At 47.3% G+C, this 17,200-nt stretch overlaps 1 protein-coding gene across 1 annotated transcript; it reads right to left on the bottom strand.

Annotated features, from left to right (window-relative positions):
* Positions 1–1,547: 1,547 nt before the first annotated feature.
* Positions 1,548–3,179, bottom strand: FABP5 (fatty acid binding protein 5). Its single transcript, XM_006924049.3, has 3 exons — positions 2,805–3,179; positions 2,339–2,440; positions 1,548–1,789 (listed from the first exon to the last, which is right to left on the bottom strand). Exons 1-3 carry the CDS (start codon positions 2,967–2,969, stop codon positions 1,736–1,738), a joined length of 321 nt encoding a protein of 106 aa, XP_006924111.1. The 5' UTR covers positions 2,970–3,179; the 3' UTR covers positions 1,548–1,735.
* Between the last annotated feature and the right edge of the window lie 14,021 nt (positions 3,180–17,200).

The following is a 17,200-nucleotide window of genomic DNA, read 5'->3' as shown; positions in this document are numbered from 1 at the left end:
TTGGCTGAGGCAATGCTGTGGCTGGTCTGAGCTTCTACCCAGACCACTAAAAAGTCCTCCACGTCAGCAGTAAGGCTGTTGCACTTTCTTGCCACTCGTGTGTTCACTGGAGTGGCACTTTCAATTCCCTTCGAGAACTTTTCCTTTGCTTTCACAATTTGCCTGTTTGGCGCAAGAGGCCTAGCTTTCGGCCTGTCTCGGCTTTCGACACGTCCCCTCACCAAGCTTAGTCGTTTCCAGCTTTAGATTTAAAATGAGACGGGTGACTCTTCCTTTCACTTGAATACCGCAGGGCATTGTAGGGTTAATTATTGTTGTGTCTGGGAACAGGGAGGCCCACGGGGAAGAGGGAGAGACAGGGAACAGCCCTTTGCAGTCTTAATGAGTGTGGTCTGTGGCACTCCAAGTCACAGTGACATCAAAGATGGCTGATCACAGATCGCCCTAACAAACAGCACAATGAAAAAGTCTGAAATAGCGAATGACCCCAATGCGACGAGACACGGACGACGATGCTATTGGAAAAATGGAGCCGACAGTCGCCCAGCGCAGGGGGCCACACACCTTCGACCTGGGAAAGGCACTAGACACGGAGGCTGTGAACATGCCAGCGCGTGAAGCTTTCATTTCTTCCTAGCCATGTTAAAAAAGGTAAGGAGCAGGTAAAATTAATTTTATTAACAACTATTTAGGTAACTAATTATATCCAAAAGGTTTAACGTCATCAATATTACAAAAAAAGAGGCATTTTACTTTTTTTTATATCGTGTCCTTGAAATCCAAGGTGTGTCTTACTTATAGCACCTCTCAGTTCAGACAAGCCACCCTTCAAGTGGCCAACAGCCACATGTGGCTCCTGGCTACACACCGGACAGCACAGGGCTGGTGTCAGGGAGCGGACGTTTTCACCGACGCCAGCTTCCGGTCACTCTTCAGGTCCCCCGCCCCTGCTAGCATCCCAGTGCATGGAGGGTGGTTTCAGAAAAGTCTCAGTTATCACCTTTAGGGACTTCAGACTCGGGGTCTTTACACGAGCTGAGAAGAGGCAGTGTCAGGGATGATGGACAGTCACTAAGCGGACGCGAGGAGGTGTCGGTCTCGTCCACCCCTAGTACTTCCTGCGCCCTCGGACACACAAGCTACTCAAAACCGTTTTCTCTCATACAGTACGGGTGATGTGCTGGCTCCTCCGAGCGCTGCTCTGGGGGTCACGCACACAGCTGGAGCCCAGTGACTATAAACTTGTTTTTCCAAATGTGAATTACGGGTGTTTGGGAATTTAACCTATTCTAACACTTTACGTGGCAATTTTTCACCGGTCTCTGCCAAAAATGTAAGATTCTTCAGTCGCTAAAGTTCGAATAGCAGAGGGCAAGCTTAAATGATTGGTAGCGTATTTGCCACAGAAATAACTCTCTATATAAATTACTAAAACGTGACCTTGATGTAGCACGCTCAAGATTATCTCAGAATTTATGCAATTCATTATTATTAAAACTCATCACTAATTTCCTATAAAGTTAAAAAAAAAAGCATACAACGCTGGATTAGCATAAACAAATTTATTTACTAACCAAAGGGATGATCCTAATTAAACCAACACTCAGAAATAGTTGAATGTAAAACGTTTGTTAATTGAACACAGTAATGAAAAAAAAAAATCATAGAGATCTGCTCATTGAACTGAGCCCGTTTAAACTCGCAGCTAATTCCTGTCCAGAGGATGATGGAATTTTTACTCTACTTTTTCATAGATCCGGGTACAGGTGACGTCGTTCATGACGCATTCCTAAGAGAAAGAGCGACATTGAAGACTTAGGTGAGTCTTGCATCCCAGGATGATGGTGGCAGTTACGTGCTAGGATCTGAAAACTACCAAACCTCGTCATCTGCTTCACACACGGAGAAGACACGGCTTAGGACTCCTGGGTTTGCAAAGCTAGACGCTGGTATTTTGCTTAAGATGTGCATATGCGTCACTGAACACTAGAGTATTGATTGGCAGTATCTACATGATTGCTTTGGTCCTGGCAAGTGTTATTCCCCTTTTTAAAGAAATGGAGAGGCACGTTCCACGGAGGGCACTGTGGGGCTTGCCCAGACTACTCTGCAATGTCGCAGCAGAGTGTGGCCTCGAGCCCGCTCGGCTACCCGCCGGCTCCATCCCCTCCTCCTCCACCCCACAGAGGGCTTCCTCACTTACCAGTGTCCTCGTATTCGGCGTGTCCTTCCTTCCCTCCCTACCCCAGCTGTCCTGCTCAGGGTCAGCGGTTCCCGCGCAGTGATGTGAAGTAGGAGCGCAAACGAGACACCCAGAAGACACAGGCCTGGCACTTACCACCACCATCTTCCCGCCCTCCAGCTTCCTGGTGATGGTGCTCTCCTTCCCGTCCCATTCCTGACGCTGGACCAACGCACCGTCGACGAAGCTGCAGACAGTCTGCAAAAATAAAGTACGCTTCTTAATCTTCCAAAGCGCATTCATTACAAGAGTGTTCCCGCGACTCGTAACCTCCTTAATCGACATTTCATCTTTTCCTTTCTGGGCCTATATCACCAGCCCCAGTGATTTATTCATGATATGGCTGACACTTTTCAGTCTAGAACACTCAGCCTCTCTCGTGCTCCTTAAACCCTTTTTCCGAGTAGACTAAGTCACGAACTGGTCCTTTTACTAAGTTGTCAAGACTCAGTTCATAACATAACTCGAGACTTTTCCATCAAGTTCTTGCCTGTCGACAGGGACAATGTCATTAACAGGCGGCCATTCAGAAGCACCTGTGGCCAGGGAAGTGCGAGCTGACCTGAGTTTTCCTGCCGTCCGCTGTAGTTTCCTCGAACTTCTCTCCCAGCTTACATGAGAACTGTGTTGTTTTCAACGTGCTCTCGGATTTTATGGTGAGGTTCTGGCCGTCAGAAGTGATGATACAATCGGGTTTGGCTATGGCACCCATCTTCCGCAGGGCCATCCCCACGCCTGTAAAGTGTTAAGCGTGTTAAATGACAGGAAGACCAGGGTCACAGTTTACAGAAGGAAAGCGGTGGTTGCATCGTGATTACTCTGCCGTGTGCATTGTCACTGACCTATCAAGAACTAAGGTAACCGCATACCCCGGGCTCACCACGCGCCAGCACTTGACAGATACGACTTCACAGAAGCCTTGCAACAACCCTGTCTCCATTTCACACATGACATACAGGCACGCAAGTGACTTCCTAGCTCACTCAGCTGCAAGGTGATGGAGCTGGGAACCAACCACGCAGGCAGCGTGGCTCCAAATCTCAGCTCTCGGCCACCATGCCACGCTGGCCTTCTGAAAGTCAGGGAAGCAATCCAGACTTCGGAAATTGACCTTGATTCTGCCGACTCCAGCACACAGTCTGGCACATAAAGGGCCCCTGATTGATATTTGATAAATACACTACACAAACAGAAACCAATCTTAAGATACTCAAATAGCACAAATTTACCTCTTACAAGAGGCAAAAGAGCACAATCATGATGGTGATAGATGAGAAAAAAATCTTACTCTCAAATATAGAAAACATTTCATAGCTATGTAACTCAATTACTATATCGCTGTCACATTTAATTTGTAATCTGTGTATTTCCCCTGGATGTTAACATTGAGAAGGAAACTCGATCATCAAGCCAGGCTTGAACTGTCCCCTCGAGCCCTGTCTTCTACCCGTGCAGGGCCGCAGCCTCGTGCTGTTGGTTGGGCCGTTACTCATTCTCACTATGGGCAAACGAAGGGCTCCGCTCTGGGCAGATTTCTAGTGGACAGAGCTTGGCAGCCCTCGTGATTCTAGAACCTTAGTGACAAGCCATCTGATAAACACATCACTTCCAGAGGGCAGTAAACAGCTTCCTCTGGTCCTCACAGGTGAACACACACAGATATGAGAGCAGTAAACGGCTTTCTTCAGAGTCATCTTGATCTAGGCTTACAGTAAAAAAATAAAATAAATAAAATACGGACTTCTTGTTTTACTCACAGGATCAGAAATAATACTCAGGATTCCCTGCAGAGCCAGCCGACACCACTGTCCTGCAGAAACGCTGGTGGAGTGTCTCTTAAGTGCCAGTAGGGGGTCTTTGCAGTGACTTCTGCACCAGGGAGCTGCTATGGTATCAGCTGTGGGATGGCGGCTTCTAAAGCCCCCACAGTGGTCTTAGGGGCGGAAGCCCCCTTCCAGACAGGACCCAGGCTATGCTACTCCATCCCACCTCCTAGTGGCCTGCGACGAAGGTCCGTTCGTGTTTGCTAATGCACCCAATGTCTCAACCAGCACGCAGGCATTATCGCTGACTTAGAAAAGGACAGGAATAGAAAATGAAGCGGTGCTTTGAGTGAGAACTTGAACCTTGTCACAGGGACCCCCCTCCCCTTGGAAGGAAGCCTGTGCGTCAAGTGCCTCGTGGCCACGCCCGTCCCACGTGCGGTCAGGCGGCCTCCGCGGAGGGCCTGGCAGTGTCGGGGTGCAGCTTTCCATCACCGCCCGCTCATCTCTTTGTCCCTCGCCCTGCAGCGCACGACCACCACCCACTGAGGCAACCCCACGCGGGGCAACCCCGGCGCAAGTCGGTGCCGCCGATGCCACGCGCCTAACCGCCGCCGCGGGTTGGGGGGTGGGGCGGCAAGGATGCCCGAAGCTGCTGGGCAGCGCGCGCCCCAAGGTCCGGGCTCACCCGTGAGGGCGGGCAGAGGGCCTGGGGCGGGGGCCGTGGGGCCGAGAGCGGGACGAGGCTGAAGCTGCTGCCTTGCCGCGCTCAGATCCTCCACGGCCCCGCGTCCCGCGCGCCATCACGGAACAAAAGGTGGAGCACGGTGGGCGCGCGGTGGGCGAGCAGGAGGGGGTGCGGCCGCGATGGGCGCGGGGGAGAGGGGACGGCGGCAGGGCGGGGAGGAAGGGTGATGGGGACAGGGACGGGGAACCCTGTGATGAAACCCACTTAATCATGGTGTATAATCTTTTTAATACATTGCTGTATTTAGTTTGCTCATATCTTATTTAGGATTTTTGCATCTGTGTTTGCAATGAGAGATATTGGTCTGTAGTTTTCTCTTTTTGTGTTATCTTTACCAGGTTTTAGTACCAGAGCACATTGGCCTCATCAAATGAGTTGGGAAGTAGTGCCTCCTCTTCGAATTTTGGAAGAGTTTGAGGAGAATAGGTATTAAATCTTTGAATGTTTGGTAGAATTCACTGGTGAAGCCATCTGGTCCTGGACTTTTACTTTTGGTAGGTTTTTAATGATTGTTTTAATTTCCATACTGCTGATTGGTCTATTTAGATTCTCCAGTTCACTTTAGGAAGATTGTATACTTCTAAGTACTTGTCCACCTCTTCTAGGTTATTAAATTTGGTGTTACATACTTTTCTATAGTACCCCACCTGCGGGGTCGGCGAGGCGCCTCCTGCGCCGCCTGCGAGCGGGAACCCGCCCGGCGCGCCCCGCGTTCAGATCCTCTACAGCACCGCGCCCCGGGCACGGGCGCCCCCGTACGCCCGGGAAGCCGGGCGGGGGGCGCGCAAGTCCGCCCGGTCTCTCCTGGACCCCACGTGTCACCGCCACGCTGTCGCCCCTTCTCCATTTAAAACACCCCGACGCAGCCACGAGCCCTGTCCGGGCTTGGGCGGCACAAATGGGCTCATCGGCGGTTTGGTTAACCGAGTAATTGAGAAACTTATTTGCCTTATTCATCTCTGCTCGTCGTCATTGAACAAACTCACATCCCACACCCAGCTGGGGGAACCTGTCCTCCCCACCCTCGGGCCACCCCCGACCCAGTTAGGACCTGAGGGTGGGTGTACACCTGCGTTGGGGTAGATGATTTTATCAGCAGGTGTGGGTGGCGCTGTCCTAGAAAGTGCGGTTTCCGCACTGCAACTCAGTAGGAAGTTTCAGTTTAAGCGACTGTCACTGCCAGCCACCAAATGCTCCCATTCCGGAATGGCTCGTCGGTTTCTGTTCCCAGCCGAGGGGGCCCTTCATATTCTCAGACCAGAGTCTTCAGACTCCGAGGCATTTTTCTCTTCACCTTTAATCATAATAACGCCCCGTATTTGTAGGTAGAACGTCATACTTTTCAAGGCGTACTTGTCACGGGGTCTTACTGTGGGTCCCCGTGGGAGTGGGCGGAGTCAAGGCGAGGAAGCTGCCACGCAGAGAGGCCAGCGCCTTGATGGAGAGAAGGTCCGCTTACTGAGGCCCCACCTGTGCCAGATTCTGCGCTTCCTGGACGCTTCACACCCATTAACTCTGGACTCCACCGAGCTTTGCGGAGGAGTGTTCTGTCAGTCTTCTGGAACAGGAGATGAGGCAGGGAAAGTTTCCAGAGTGAGCATCCTGATGCAAGCCTTTCTCACCCGGACCTCATGAGGCGGGACCACACCTGGCTGCCCTTAGCTTGCCAGGGGCCTCGCAGAGCCCAGGACAGGGGCTGCAGCCCTGAACCACACCGGGAGGCCGGCTCTCCACCATCCTTCTCAGACCACGCCGGAGGCTGGTCGGTCATCTCTCAGCATGCCTCAGGACATCGGCGCCCCTGCATTGTATTCCTTACATTTTAAGCTCCTGCTCTAGTTTTAGGTCACCCGAGTGTTCCTTGTGGTGCCTTTTTAATAGCGAGTGACTCAGTGCCACGAAGCACCTGCACTGAGCCGCCACTGCTCCAGAAACGTGCAGGTTCTGAGCACCTCGTTGGCCCAGTGATGCAAGAGCTGGAGGCCAGACACCTGCGGCGGCCTCTGCCCCTGCCACCTGCATAAGCAGCTCCTGGCTGCTTGGACTTGTGAATTCTGAATATGCTGATTTAGCGTTTTACCTGTTTTTTTTTTTTTTTTTTTTGTATAGAAGTTGATGATAGTAGCCAGGACTCAGTGGTGGAAATTTTAGATTATCATAATCAACCATGTTACGGAAATGTCAAAAGGCAAATGTCACTATAGCACCGAATACTTGGGTATTTAGGAAGCAGTTTTTAAACCAGAAACACTACCTAAAACTTAACTTTTAAACACGCTTTTCGATGTGATGAGTGGAAATAATCCTTTTGCGGTTAAAACACACCAACAAACAAAACAGAAAGATATGGACCGAAATACCTGTTAGCGTCCCCTGTGGAACAAAGAAGCATGCGAGGGCTCTGCCACCGGAAGCCGCGCATTCCATCCTTCCTCTCAGGTGCCTCTCACCTGTAACGTGTACACACAGAGGCTGGAGAAGGCCATTCCTAATGTCCCTCAAGCCCTCAAGTCACACTCCTTTCCTTTCTTCAGAATAACGGATTTCAAGCTCTGAAAAACTTCCTTAACCTGCTCTCTGAAGCCCTGTTCTAGGCTACTTAACTTGAGCCCAATAGCAGGTGTAAATGCCAGGAATGTGAAAACAAATCTAATCTAATCCCGTAGGACTTCATGAGATGCTTGAGTATTTCTTTATTGGAGAAAGGGAGGACGATTACCACTCAGCTGAGATCAATTACAATACAGGAACAAGGACCGATCATTGTGTCCTGGCCCGTTCTTACCAGTGAAAGTCACTGTACTGGTCCTTAGTTTTAGTGGCAGCATGGAGGCAGTGTAGGTGTCACATCGCGTCTTCCTTCATGCTGGAGGATAACACACTAACCTATGGATGAAAATGGCTGAAAAATCAAGGTCTATTAGCAACTTCCCCTAGTAGTTCTAGAAGGCTTCCATTTGTAAGACAGAAGCAATTTTCCTTAATATCTCTAAAACCCAGTTTTCTCAGCTGCAAAATTAAGGCTTCACGCTAAATGATTTCTTAAGTCCCTTTCAGCTTGCTAAGTGTAGAAGTGTTCTTGCCCTAGTTCACCGCCCTAAAAAAAAAAAAAAAATCCTCAAAATCACTCTATCTCCACCTAGTGGTAAAACGGAGCAGCTGGTCAGCTTCGCATTCTACAGTCGCACACATAGCTTTGGGTTGTAGCGTGTCATTCTACTTAAAGACAACTTCCCAAGTATAGTTCCTATAGATAAATGCGCCTCCCACAGATATGATTACAGGATATAATCATTTCCTAAGGACAGCAAGCATGCAGCCGGTGGAGAGAGAGCACCTCGATGAATAAATTCATGGCAGAGACCACTAAGCAGCCCATGTTCAAGAAATCGAGTCTTCTCTCAGTATATGGCCAGATTAGTCAAAGAAAGGGGCAGGGAAGCATAGTGATCACTATAATGCAGTACTTCTCAAATGTTAGGGTACAAACAAATCACCAGCGGGCTTGTTAAAATGCAGATTCTGATTCAGTGGGTCCAGAGTTGGGTGCAAGATCATGCATTTCTAACAAGCTCTCAGGGGATGCCAGCGGTCCTGGTGTGGGACCGAAATTTGAGAGCAAGGCTGTGATCTGCAAAGTCTGCAAAGTCTGCAAAGTCTGCTTACTCACAAATGACCGGCGAGCAGAGCTGTCCGTACATGACAGATTCTTTTGATTCAAGTCAGCCTGCTTTTTCAGACCACCTGATAGTCGTGTGGACTGGGGTCCAGTCCTGGTCCTCGAGGGCTTCGTAACCTGAGCTCATATCAGCAAGAGGCTGCATTTCTGTTTTCTCTCTTTTTTTTTCATTTAACCAACATTTAGTAAAAATTTTTTTCTATTTTAGCTCAGCACATTCTAAAAATACCCAGTATTAAATGTCTTTGAAAAATCAGATAAATTCTGATAATATAAAATATATGAAAACATCAGATAAATTTTATCTTTATAGTATTAAGTGAATTTTCCAAGAAGACACCATACAGTTTGGGGGGTTTGTTTTGTTTGTTTGCTTTTGCTTTTGTGCGTGTGTGTGTGTGTGTGTATGTGTGCGTGTGTGTGGTTTGTTTTGTGCGGATGAGAGCATATAAATAGTCCTATTGCTTTCAACGACCTCTGGAAACTCTAGATTTTTGTTCGTTTGATTGGACAGGTCATTTCTCTGGCCGGAACCAGGTGGGTGCCCTAAATGGATACATCCTACTTTTAACTGATGTGCCAAATGCCACAAAGCCACTTGAAGTAAACCCTGCTCAGATCAGGCATATCTTGTCCAAGAAACACTGATAGAGATCACAAAGCAACCCACATCGCTACCCACCCTCCCTAGGTCTTAGAATTGGTTCATCTCCATGAACCTGGGAATATACTGACACCTGGCTGTCCCGGAGCTTGTGACATATGCCGAGGAACAGAACTTGTGTAGTAAAATCTGCCACTGTACAAGTCAGAACAGGGACCCTCCACTGTCCCCAGCAGCCTGGCAAGGACCAGAAAAGCCTGCTGTGCTGTTATTCCCACGTCATCCACAGCCCCTTTCGAGAGAAGAGATGCAGAGGCAAAGCTTCCCCTGGTGGCCGTGTGACTCCCAGGGAAAGACTATGGCTCTGTTATGACACGTTGTATCGCATTCATTGCATGGTATAAAATATTATCACCTCTGCCGCTAATTATCAATCTATCGTGCGAAGTAATAAAAACTCCAATCAGTCAAGAAAGAGGGGTCCTAATGAATCCACTGAGAAGCCACAGACCCACACTAGTCTTGCAACGGACCCCTTCAACCGAAGTATATTCTGGAATGCTCTTCTCTTCTACTGTTCTAGACTAGGACCAGCTTCTAGAAACAGGCAAGAATGTCATTTACCAGGGTCCCTTTGAATGTTACTTATTACACGAAAATGGCTTACTTTATCTCTCATTATATGAAAAAAAAAGGCGTGTTTTTTTTTTCTCGAATTGAATATCTTTCCATGTATTTTTGCCTTTGGGTTCACATCTTCGTTTCTAAGCTATATTTACAGAAACAAAAGTTTGGCTCCATTATGGAACAGAAAATCATAACTGCCTAATATTTCACTTGAAAGCAAGTGGAACTATAAATCTTAATTGGAAACAAATAAAATAAAAATCACTTCTGAATTCAGCAAGCCTCTGATTTAGCACTTTTCAATGAACATGATAGTGACATTAAATCTGGGGGGAAAATATCAAGTCCTCCTTTTGCTTGAAGCTTTATAGCGGCAGTGGCCTCTCGTGTTTCGGGCAAAGCCCTCGCTCTTTCAAAACCGATCTTTCTCAACCCAGAGCCTTCAGGCCTCCGTGTTCTGACAGAACCCAACTAGCTTGTCACTAATGCTTAATCAGAAGTAAAACTTGCTCTCTGGTGCCCACACCCAAGTCCTGTAATATTTATCCTTGGCAGTGATTCCTGGTCAAACCTGATCTTGCCCCAATTAGCTGTCCCTCCAGCGGACGTATTATTCGTAAATCTTTTCAAGTTTTGTAGTTCCATTTCTGAATATGGATTTGTGACTTGGATTCAGAACTAAAGAGGAATCTTAAAATGCTAGAATTTGGAGGCATTGTACATGTCTGCTGCTTTGACTAAAGCTCATTCATGTCCCCTTGGTAGAAATAAATCCAGTCTCTACTTAAATCCTCCTGCTGGCGGAGGCCTCCTGCCCTCACCAAGAAGCCTCCCCATGGCTTAAAACCTCTGACTGGGAGAAAGCCATTAACCCAGCTGTGCTGAAATATGCTTCCAGTACTTTCTAGCTATGGTTGTAGTTTGACCCTCTTCATAATTCTCACGCAGTGGGCCTATAAGTATTCGATGCCGATGGTTCGTATGTAGATAAACGTTTCTGAGAGAGAGAAAGGTGTGTGAATGGTCTACGAATTATAGCAAAAAAACAGCAGTGGAAAAGAACAATGACTCCGATTACATTTTACTTTAGAATAAGCTGGAGGCCGAAGAGAACCAGATGCTACTGATGGTGGCTGGTTTGACACGGCTCTTGGAAAACACTCTGAAGAAGAAGCCTTTCCGCCCCATTCAGCATCATCGGAATATTTGCATAATCTAACTGCGGTGGTTGCTCGAGTGAAGTCCTTCCAGAGTAAGCGAGAGCATAATCCCAAATTACAGGTTCACCAGCAATATCAAGTGTATTTAGTCATGTTGTAATACTTAGAAAAAATACTTTGTAGGTAAAAATATTGGCATGAAAAATAAGGGAAGGAGATGAGCCTAGAAATTGAATTATGTCTATCAGTTCATATTTGGACTGTGAAAATAATCGTTAATAATGGATGATTATAGCAATACTAACGTTTGGCTTTTAAGCGGCTGTGGGAAATATAACACCATAATTAATTATGTATCCATCTGGCCTCCTTGCTCCTCAGGAAAACCGGACACAGCAGCCCCCTACAGTCAACCCGGTCGGAAAATGGTTAATGAAAACAAAAATCCCCAAAATAAACAGTTCATAGGTTTTAAACTTCTCACTATTCTTAGTCATGAAACCTTGCACCTTCCCACTCCTTCCCACCCAGGGGTGACCCATCCCTCTGCCCAGCGTATCCACGTGCTAGACGCTCCCCACCTGTCATCACTTAGTAGCCATCTCGTGATCAGATCTGCTGTCATGGTGTCACAGTGCTTGTGCTCAAGTCAGCCTTATTTTACTTAATGAAGACCCTAAAGCACCCGAGTAGGGATGCTGGCAATTCAGATGTGCCAAGGAGAAGCTGTGAAGTGCTTCCTTTAAGCGAAAAGTAAACGTTGTTGACATGATAAGGCACTTTATCATCGCACATCATCACAGGAACAATAAGATATTTTGAGAGAGACCACACTTGCGTAACTTCTATTACGATGTATTGTCCTGGGCTCTCCTTCAGAGTGCTCATCGGACATGCTCTTCCTGAGACATCCCTTCTGGTCTGATGGCACCAAACCAGCTACCCGATGCTGACTTCTGAGTCTGCGCGTCCAGCCTGAACTCTGCGACGTGACAGAGGTTACAGCCACACATCAGATTGCCTCCCACACTTCCTCCTCCCGTGCCCGATCGATCATCTCAGCCTGAATGCCAGAAGGACCCAGTCCTACAAAACGGGAGTATTGTCTTTCCTTAAAGACACATGTTCTTCCTCCTTCTTAGCTGACCAGTAATACACCTGGACACCGGAAGCCGCCCACGCCTGTCCCACTCCCGCTCTTCACGTCCAGCTCGTGGCCGAGCCCCCTCGGTGTGATCTTCTCAACGCCCTCCCGTTCCCTCTGCTCCTTCTCTCCCTGGGACCCCAGTTCCCCCCCTTATTCTTGTTCTGTGCTTAATGTCACCTGGTCACTCTACTGGCAGAACGCTCTTTCAAAACCAGGAATCCGGTCGTGGAGCCAGCCCCCGGGACTCAGCGCTTTGTCTCCCCACCCACTCTGCACTCCGACCACTGCAATTTCCAAGCCGCTCCAAACCGCCACGTGCTTAGATGTGGAACCGACACCTCCATTTAGCATGCATCGTGACATGTAACCTGAAAATTATACAAATATCGAATTATTTAATACTCGTGACAAACATGTCAGATGTGTTATTATGATCCGCACCTTATAGGTGAGGAAATTGAGGCCCAGAAAGGCTAAGTGATCGGACCCATGTCACGCAGCTTAGGTAAGTGGCAGAGCCAGGATGCACGTCTAGGCCATCCGGCTCCAGAGTTACCGCTGTTGATGCCTCTACCCCAGTGAGCCGGGTTTGCTAATCTCACCTCTCTCTGTCTGGAACATTCTCACCCCACTTGCAACGGGTCCTTCTGCATCCGATCTCTCCTGGTCCTTGACTACTCTGGCGGGCTCGGCCTCTCCTCGCTTTGCATGGCCCTGCAATGAGGGCGAGTGGACTTGCGCTGATCTCTAAGTGCGCCTCCCTGTGGCCTAACCTCCCTGACGGCCTCTCCTTGTTCTACTGGAACTTGACTAGTTCCAGGTGTTTTCTCCGCCTCTGTGTTCTTTCTCTCCCCAGCCGCACCCATTCTCTGGGGGGTTTCTCCGGCTTCGGGCTGCGAACACCCACACTATACGTCTCCTACTAAGAGTCATGTCCTGACTCAAACATCCAGCAGCCTCCTGATGACCCCGCCTGGTTGTCCGCTGGGCAGCTCACACTTGACATGTGCCAGCCAAACTCGTGACCCATCCCATCTCGGGCTTCTCCATCCGGGCTGGCGATAACCACGCTCCCTCTCGCCCAGAGCAAAAACGTGGGGTCATCTTTTATTCACCTTTCTCTCTCGTGCCCTTCTCTCTCATCTTTCTTTCTCAATCAATCAACAAGTCCCATTGGCTGTGCTTTCGAAAGAGATCCAGAACTCAGCCTTCGCTCCGCCTCTGCTGGGATTCACCTGGCCCGCGTCGCTGCCATCACGGGCCTGGATCGGCCTTCCAGCTGCTTCTCTTCCTGCCCCCTGCAGTTATTTTTCCCCCGTGGGAGCTCGAGTGATACTATTAGAGTAGGTCAGATCGTGTCACTCTCCACTGAAACCCCCTGCCGTGGATTCTGCTCTCGCTCTCAGTGGAAGCCAAATCACGCACGCGGCCCGCGTGTCCCGCACGAGCTGGTCCCTGTCTTCTCCCCGACCTCTCTCCCTCCGCTGTCCCTGCTTACCCGTACTCTGACCACTGCGGCAGAAGCCCCAGCCTTCCCGCCATCCTCCCAGTGCTCCTGGGCGGCCCCGCCCCCGGGCCTTTGCGTTCCTTCACCTGCGCCTGGCTTTGTGCAAGTGCCGCTTTGTTCGTAAGGCCGTCCCCGCCCCCCTATTTACAGCGGAGAGCTCCTAACTTGAACATCCTCCGTCTTGCTTTCCACCCTGTCTTTTCTCCATGTCTCCATCCCACAGCATACATTTTACCTCTGACTTTTATTTTCTATCTCTCCCATCTAGGATCTCAATTTCATCTAAGTCCACGGTCCCAAACCCAGCACCAGGCCGTGCCTGGCATGTACTTAAGTGCTCCGGAAGGCTGGCTGGTGTTCTCAGCCCAGCGCGTAGAACACGGCAGTCTTCAGTAAACGCTACTAAATGGATCAGTAAATTTGTGATGGATTCTATTTCCTAAATGGATCAGTAAATTTGTGATGGACTCTATTTCCTTTTGATCATATATCTAAGGTATTTTAAGATCTCTGTAAAGATAACTCTGATCTCCATTTCTGTTCCAGACAGCCTCTTGTTCACTCATCTTGGATGGTGTAGAACTTCCATCACCAACAGTCTAAAGTTCCACTTGTCCCTGGACACTTACCCCTCAAGCTCAAGGAGCTCTCTAGTTTTTTATCGATGCTTCAGACCTTATCATCCCTTGGTGGCCAGACATGCTTGTATCCAGTGACTTCTGCATCTCTATATCCAACTACTCATCAAGCCCTGAGAGTGACCTACACCACGTTCCTCTAGTTTGTCTTTTTCCTTCATTCCTACTCATCAGACTTTGACTATCTCTTTATTCTGTCAATCCAATCAGCCATTCAGTTCTCTATCAATCTCTTCATGTATCAGCAAACACTTATTGAGTCTCCATGACACTATGTACTTGGCCCGTATTGTACAGAATGTACCACAAAAATGGTTTCCTTGATCAGGAAAAATGTCACTTTGTAGGACAAATTGATGCAGTATCATTTGTTTCAATGCTTTAACTACTAGATACTACTAGATAAGCAAAGCCAAGTCCTGAATCCATGCCAGACAAAACCCATTTACATCTTTCCGGGCTGAAGGCAAGCGTCTAACATGGTCCACTTGCCATCTGTGTCCTGGTGCCTCACTCCTGGGAATATGTTCCATTGTGCTTTGTACACATTGTCCCTTCTGCTGACAAACTGGACAATTACGATTAACATTCTGTACTTCTAGCGCTACGGTAAGGGACATCATTAAGCTCGGTGACATATGGTTCAATTCCTCCTGTGACCACTCACGTACCCAAAAGGCCACTTCCGGGAAATTTAACAAAGCACCTATCTGTTGGTCTCGCCGCCTCGCTGACGGAGGCGCAGGGTCGTGTTCTGTGCCAGAGGTTTATTTACAAGCTTCCGTCAACACCCTCCCTCGCAGTTGGTGAGAACAGGACCTGTGTCTTAGTCATCTCTCGTGCCTTCGACATTGTTGGAATGTATCGGGGCGTCGGTGAATATTGAAAGAAATAGAATCAAACTGCTTACAGGTTGTACTCATTTCGAACATCTCATATAGCTCTTTTGGAATTAGAAAAAGCTGTATATGACGTGAACAGTAGGGACTCTACATGCACACAACACCATTTTACCCAAAGATGAGTCAAGAGGTCGTTCTTTCTTTGACTCGGCCGAGGAAAAATTCCCCTGAAATTTAAGGATTAGGATTATAACAGCAGCTCCCTCTGTTGATCGTTTTAGAAATGGCACGGCATCTGAAGCTATTTTGAGTGGCCGTACAAATAGAAGACCCCCGAAAGTAACATATTAATTAAACTAAACCAATGAAGACACATTTGAAATTCTATGCATTTGAGGCTGCCATTCTGAATATAAGAAAGAAATTAATCATATGGAATTAAGTGCCAATTCTATACAGCGTCTCCTCTGTCAATTATTATGATCAACAAACACATACTGTGTCTAGGAGAATCAATAACAATGGAGTCTAAGAAAAACATATAATTTCAGGCTCTTTGAGGATAATGGCTTATCAGGTTTCAGTTTGCATAAAGACAACCTGGACAAGTGGTCCTCCAGCTTCAGAAAGCACCAGGAGTCACCTGGGGGGCTCAATAAAACATGGGTAGTTGGGTCCCACCTGCAGCGTTTCTGACCCGATAGGTCTGTGTTGGACGTGAGAGTTTGTATTGTTCATATTCTGAGAACCATGACTCTGGACTGTGCTACTAAACGTGACCAACCAGAGACCAGCATGAGCATCACCTGGGAGATCAGAGAGACCAGAATCTCAGGCCCACCAGAACTACCGAATCAGAACCTTCTTTCTCTAATGATTCCCGAGTGATTCGCATGCACATTCAAGTGTGAGAGGCACTGGCAAAATTTTTCAATAAAGGGCTAAATAGTAAACATTTTAAGCTTTACGGACAGGACCGTAGAGTCTCTGCTACAACTATTCAACTCTGCCATCTTAGCAGAGTTGTCTGTGTACCAATAAAACTTTATTTACAAAATGGCCGTGGCCAGATTTGATCCACTGGTCATAGTTCATTGACCTCTGGCTTAGAATGTGTACATTTATTATTTTGCTTGGTTGGTTTGGTTTGATTTTTAATGTAGTTTTACCTCGCATAGATTCTGTTTCAGTAGACCCACGGTTGGATCTGCTATTTGTATTTTTAACAAACACCTGAGGAATTTTGATTCACGCGGTCAGCAAACCAAACTCTGAGAAACACGTCCAGCCATCATTTTTTCTTGCGATAACTAATCATTTTATTGGATGTGTGCTTTTCCTTTAAATAGTTCATAGGAAGAAAAATAAAATTCTCTTGTCTATTTTTCTTCTCGACAACACTTTCCGTGCCCTTCCGAATATTTCTCACACTAGGGTCGGGCTGGGGCTAATTGTGTGTATTTTCCCCCAACAGAGCAGACTGAACAATATAAGGAAACTCTGGCTCTTGAAAGAGTCGCTGAGGCTGGTATGTCCCTTAGGGAAAGGTGACAAACCGCACGCACATTTAAGCAGGAAACTCATTACGGGAGAAAATTGGAAGCGATGGGAACAGTAGGTCCTTCTCCTTTATTGCTAGAGGGAGACTTGGTTCTGTCCCTCTAAACGGCTAGCTGCTTCTTCTATAGGTAAGATTTGCATTTCCCTTCTCATTCCAATGATCCGTCCCTTCTCAGCACCGGAAATTGCTGACTGCTTCAAATTTCGCGACATGTTTTGGTTTTGTTTATATTCTCTGTAGACGGAGAATTTAAGGATACACGTGACTCGGATTCTTCTTTAACGACACGTGTTTCTTTCACAATTCTGGATGTGCGGTAATATGCTCGTTATAAAGTTATTCAAGATGGGGACGATAATACTTTAAGAATCTAAAGTACACTTTTGAAGATAGAAAAAACTTCAGCACACTAAAGTCACTCAAAAAGTTGATAAAGTTTACATACGCCATTTTCACAGTAATTTGGAAAAATGTTTCAATAAAATCTTAAAAAATTATAGCCTCCCAACTTAGATGAATATGAAGAATACTTTATATTAACATTTATTTATGAATAAATACAGAGAAAATTCAGAAAAAAAGATTATTGGAATATGAAACAAAGACAATAAAGATGAGAAATATTCTGACATCTAAAGGCTAACGATAAATTTTTTTAAAATTTCAAATCATATCAAGAGCC

Source organism: Pteropus alecto, unplaced genomic scaffold, assembly GCF_000325575.1.
Source record: "Pteropus alecto unplaced genomic scaffold, ASM32557v1 scaffold87, whole genome shotgun sequence".
NCBI lineage: Eukaryota > Metazoa > Chordata > Mammalia > Chiroptera > Pteropodidae > Pteropus > Pteropus alecto.
Note: the sequence above shows the minus strand (reverse complement) of the source record. Positions and strands in the feature narration are given on the sequence as shown.

What these genes read in the sequence shown, in the direction of transcription:
- FABP5 (XM_006924049.3), bottom strand. Translation starts at nt 2,969, where the DNA reads ATGGCCCTGCGGAAGATGGGTGCCATAGCCAAACCCGATTGTATCATC. An exon ending in CGGACGGCAGGAAAACTCAG is followed by an intron (nt 2,441 to 2,804) that starts GTCAGCTCGCAC and finishes TTATTTTTGCAG; the next exon opens with ACTGTCTGCAGCTTCGTCGA. An exon ending in AGGGCGGGAAGATGGTGGTG is followed by an intron (nt 1,790 to 2,338) that starts GTAAGTGCCAGG and finishes TCTTTCTCTTAG; the next exon opens with GAATGCGTCATGAACGACGT.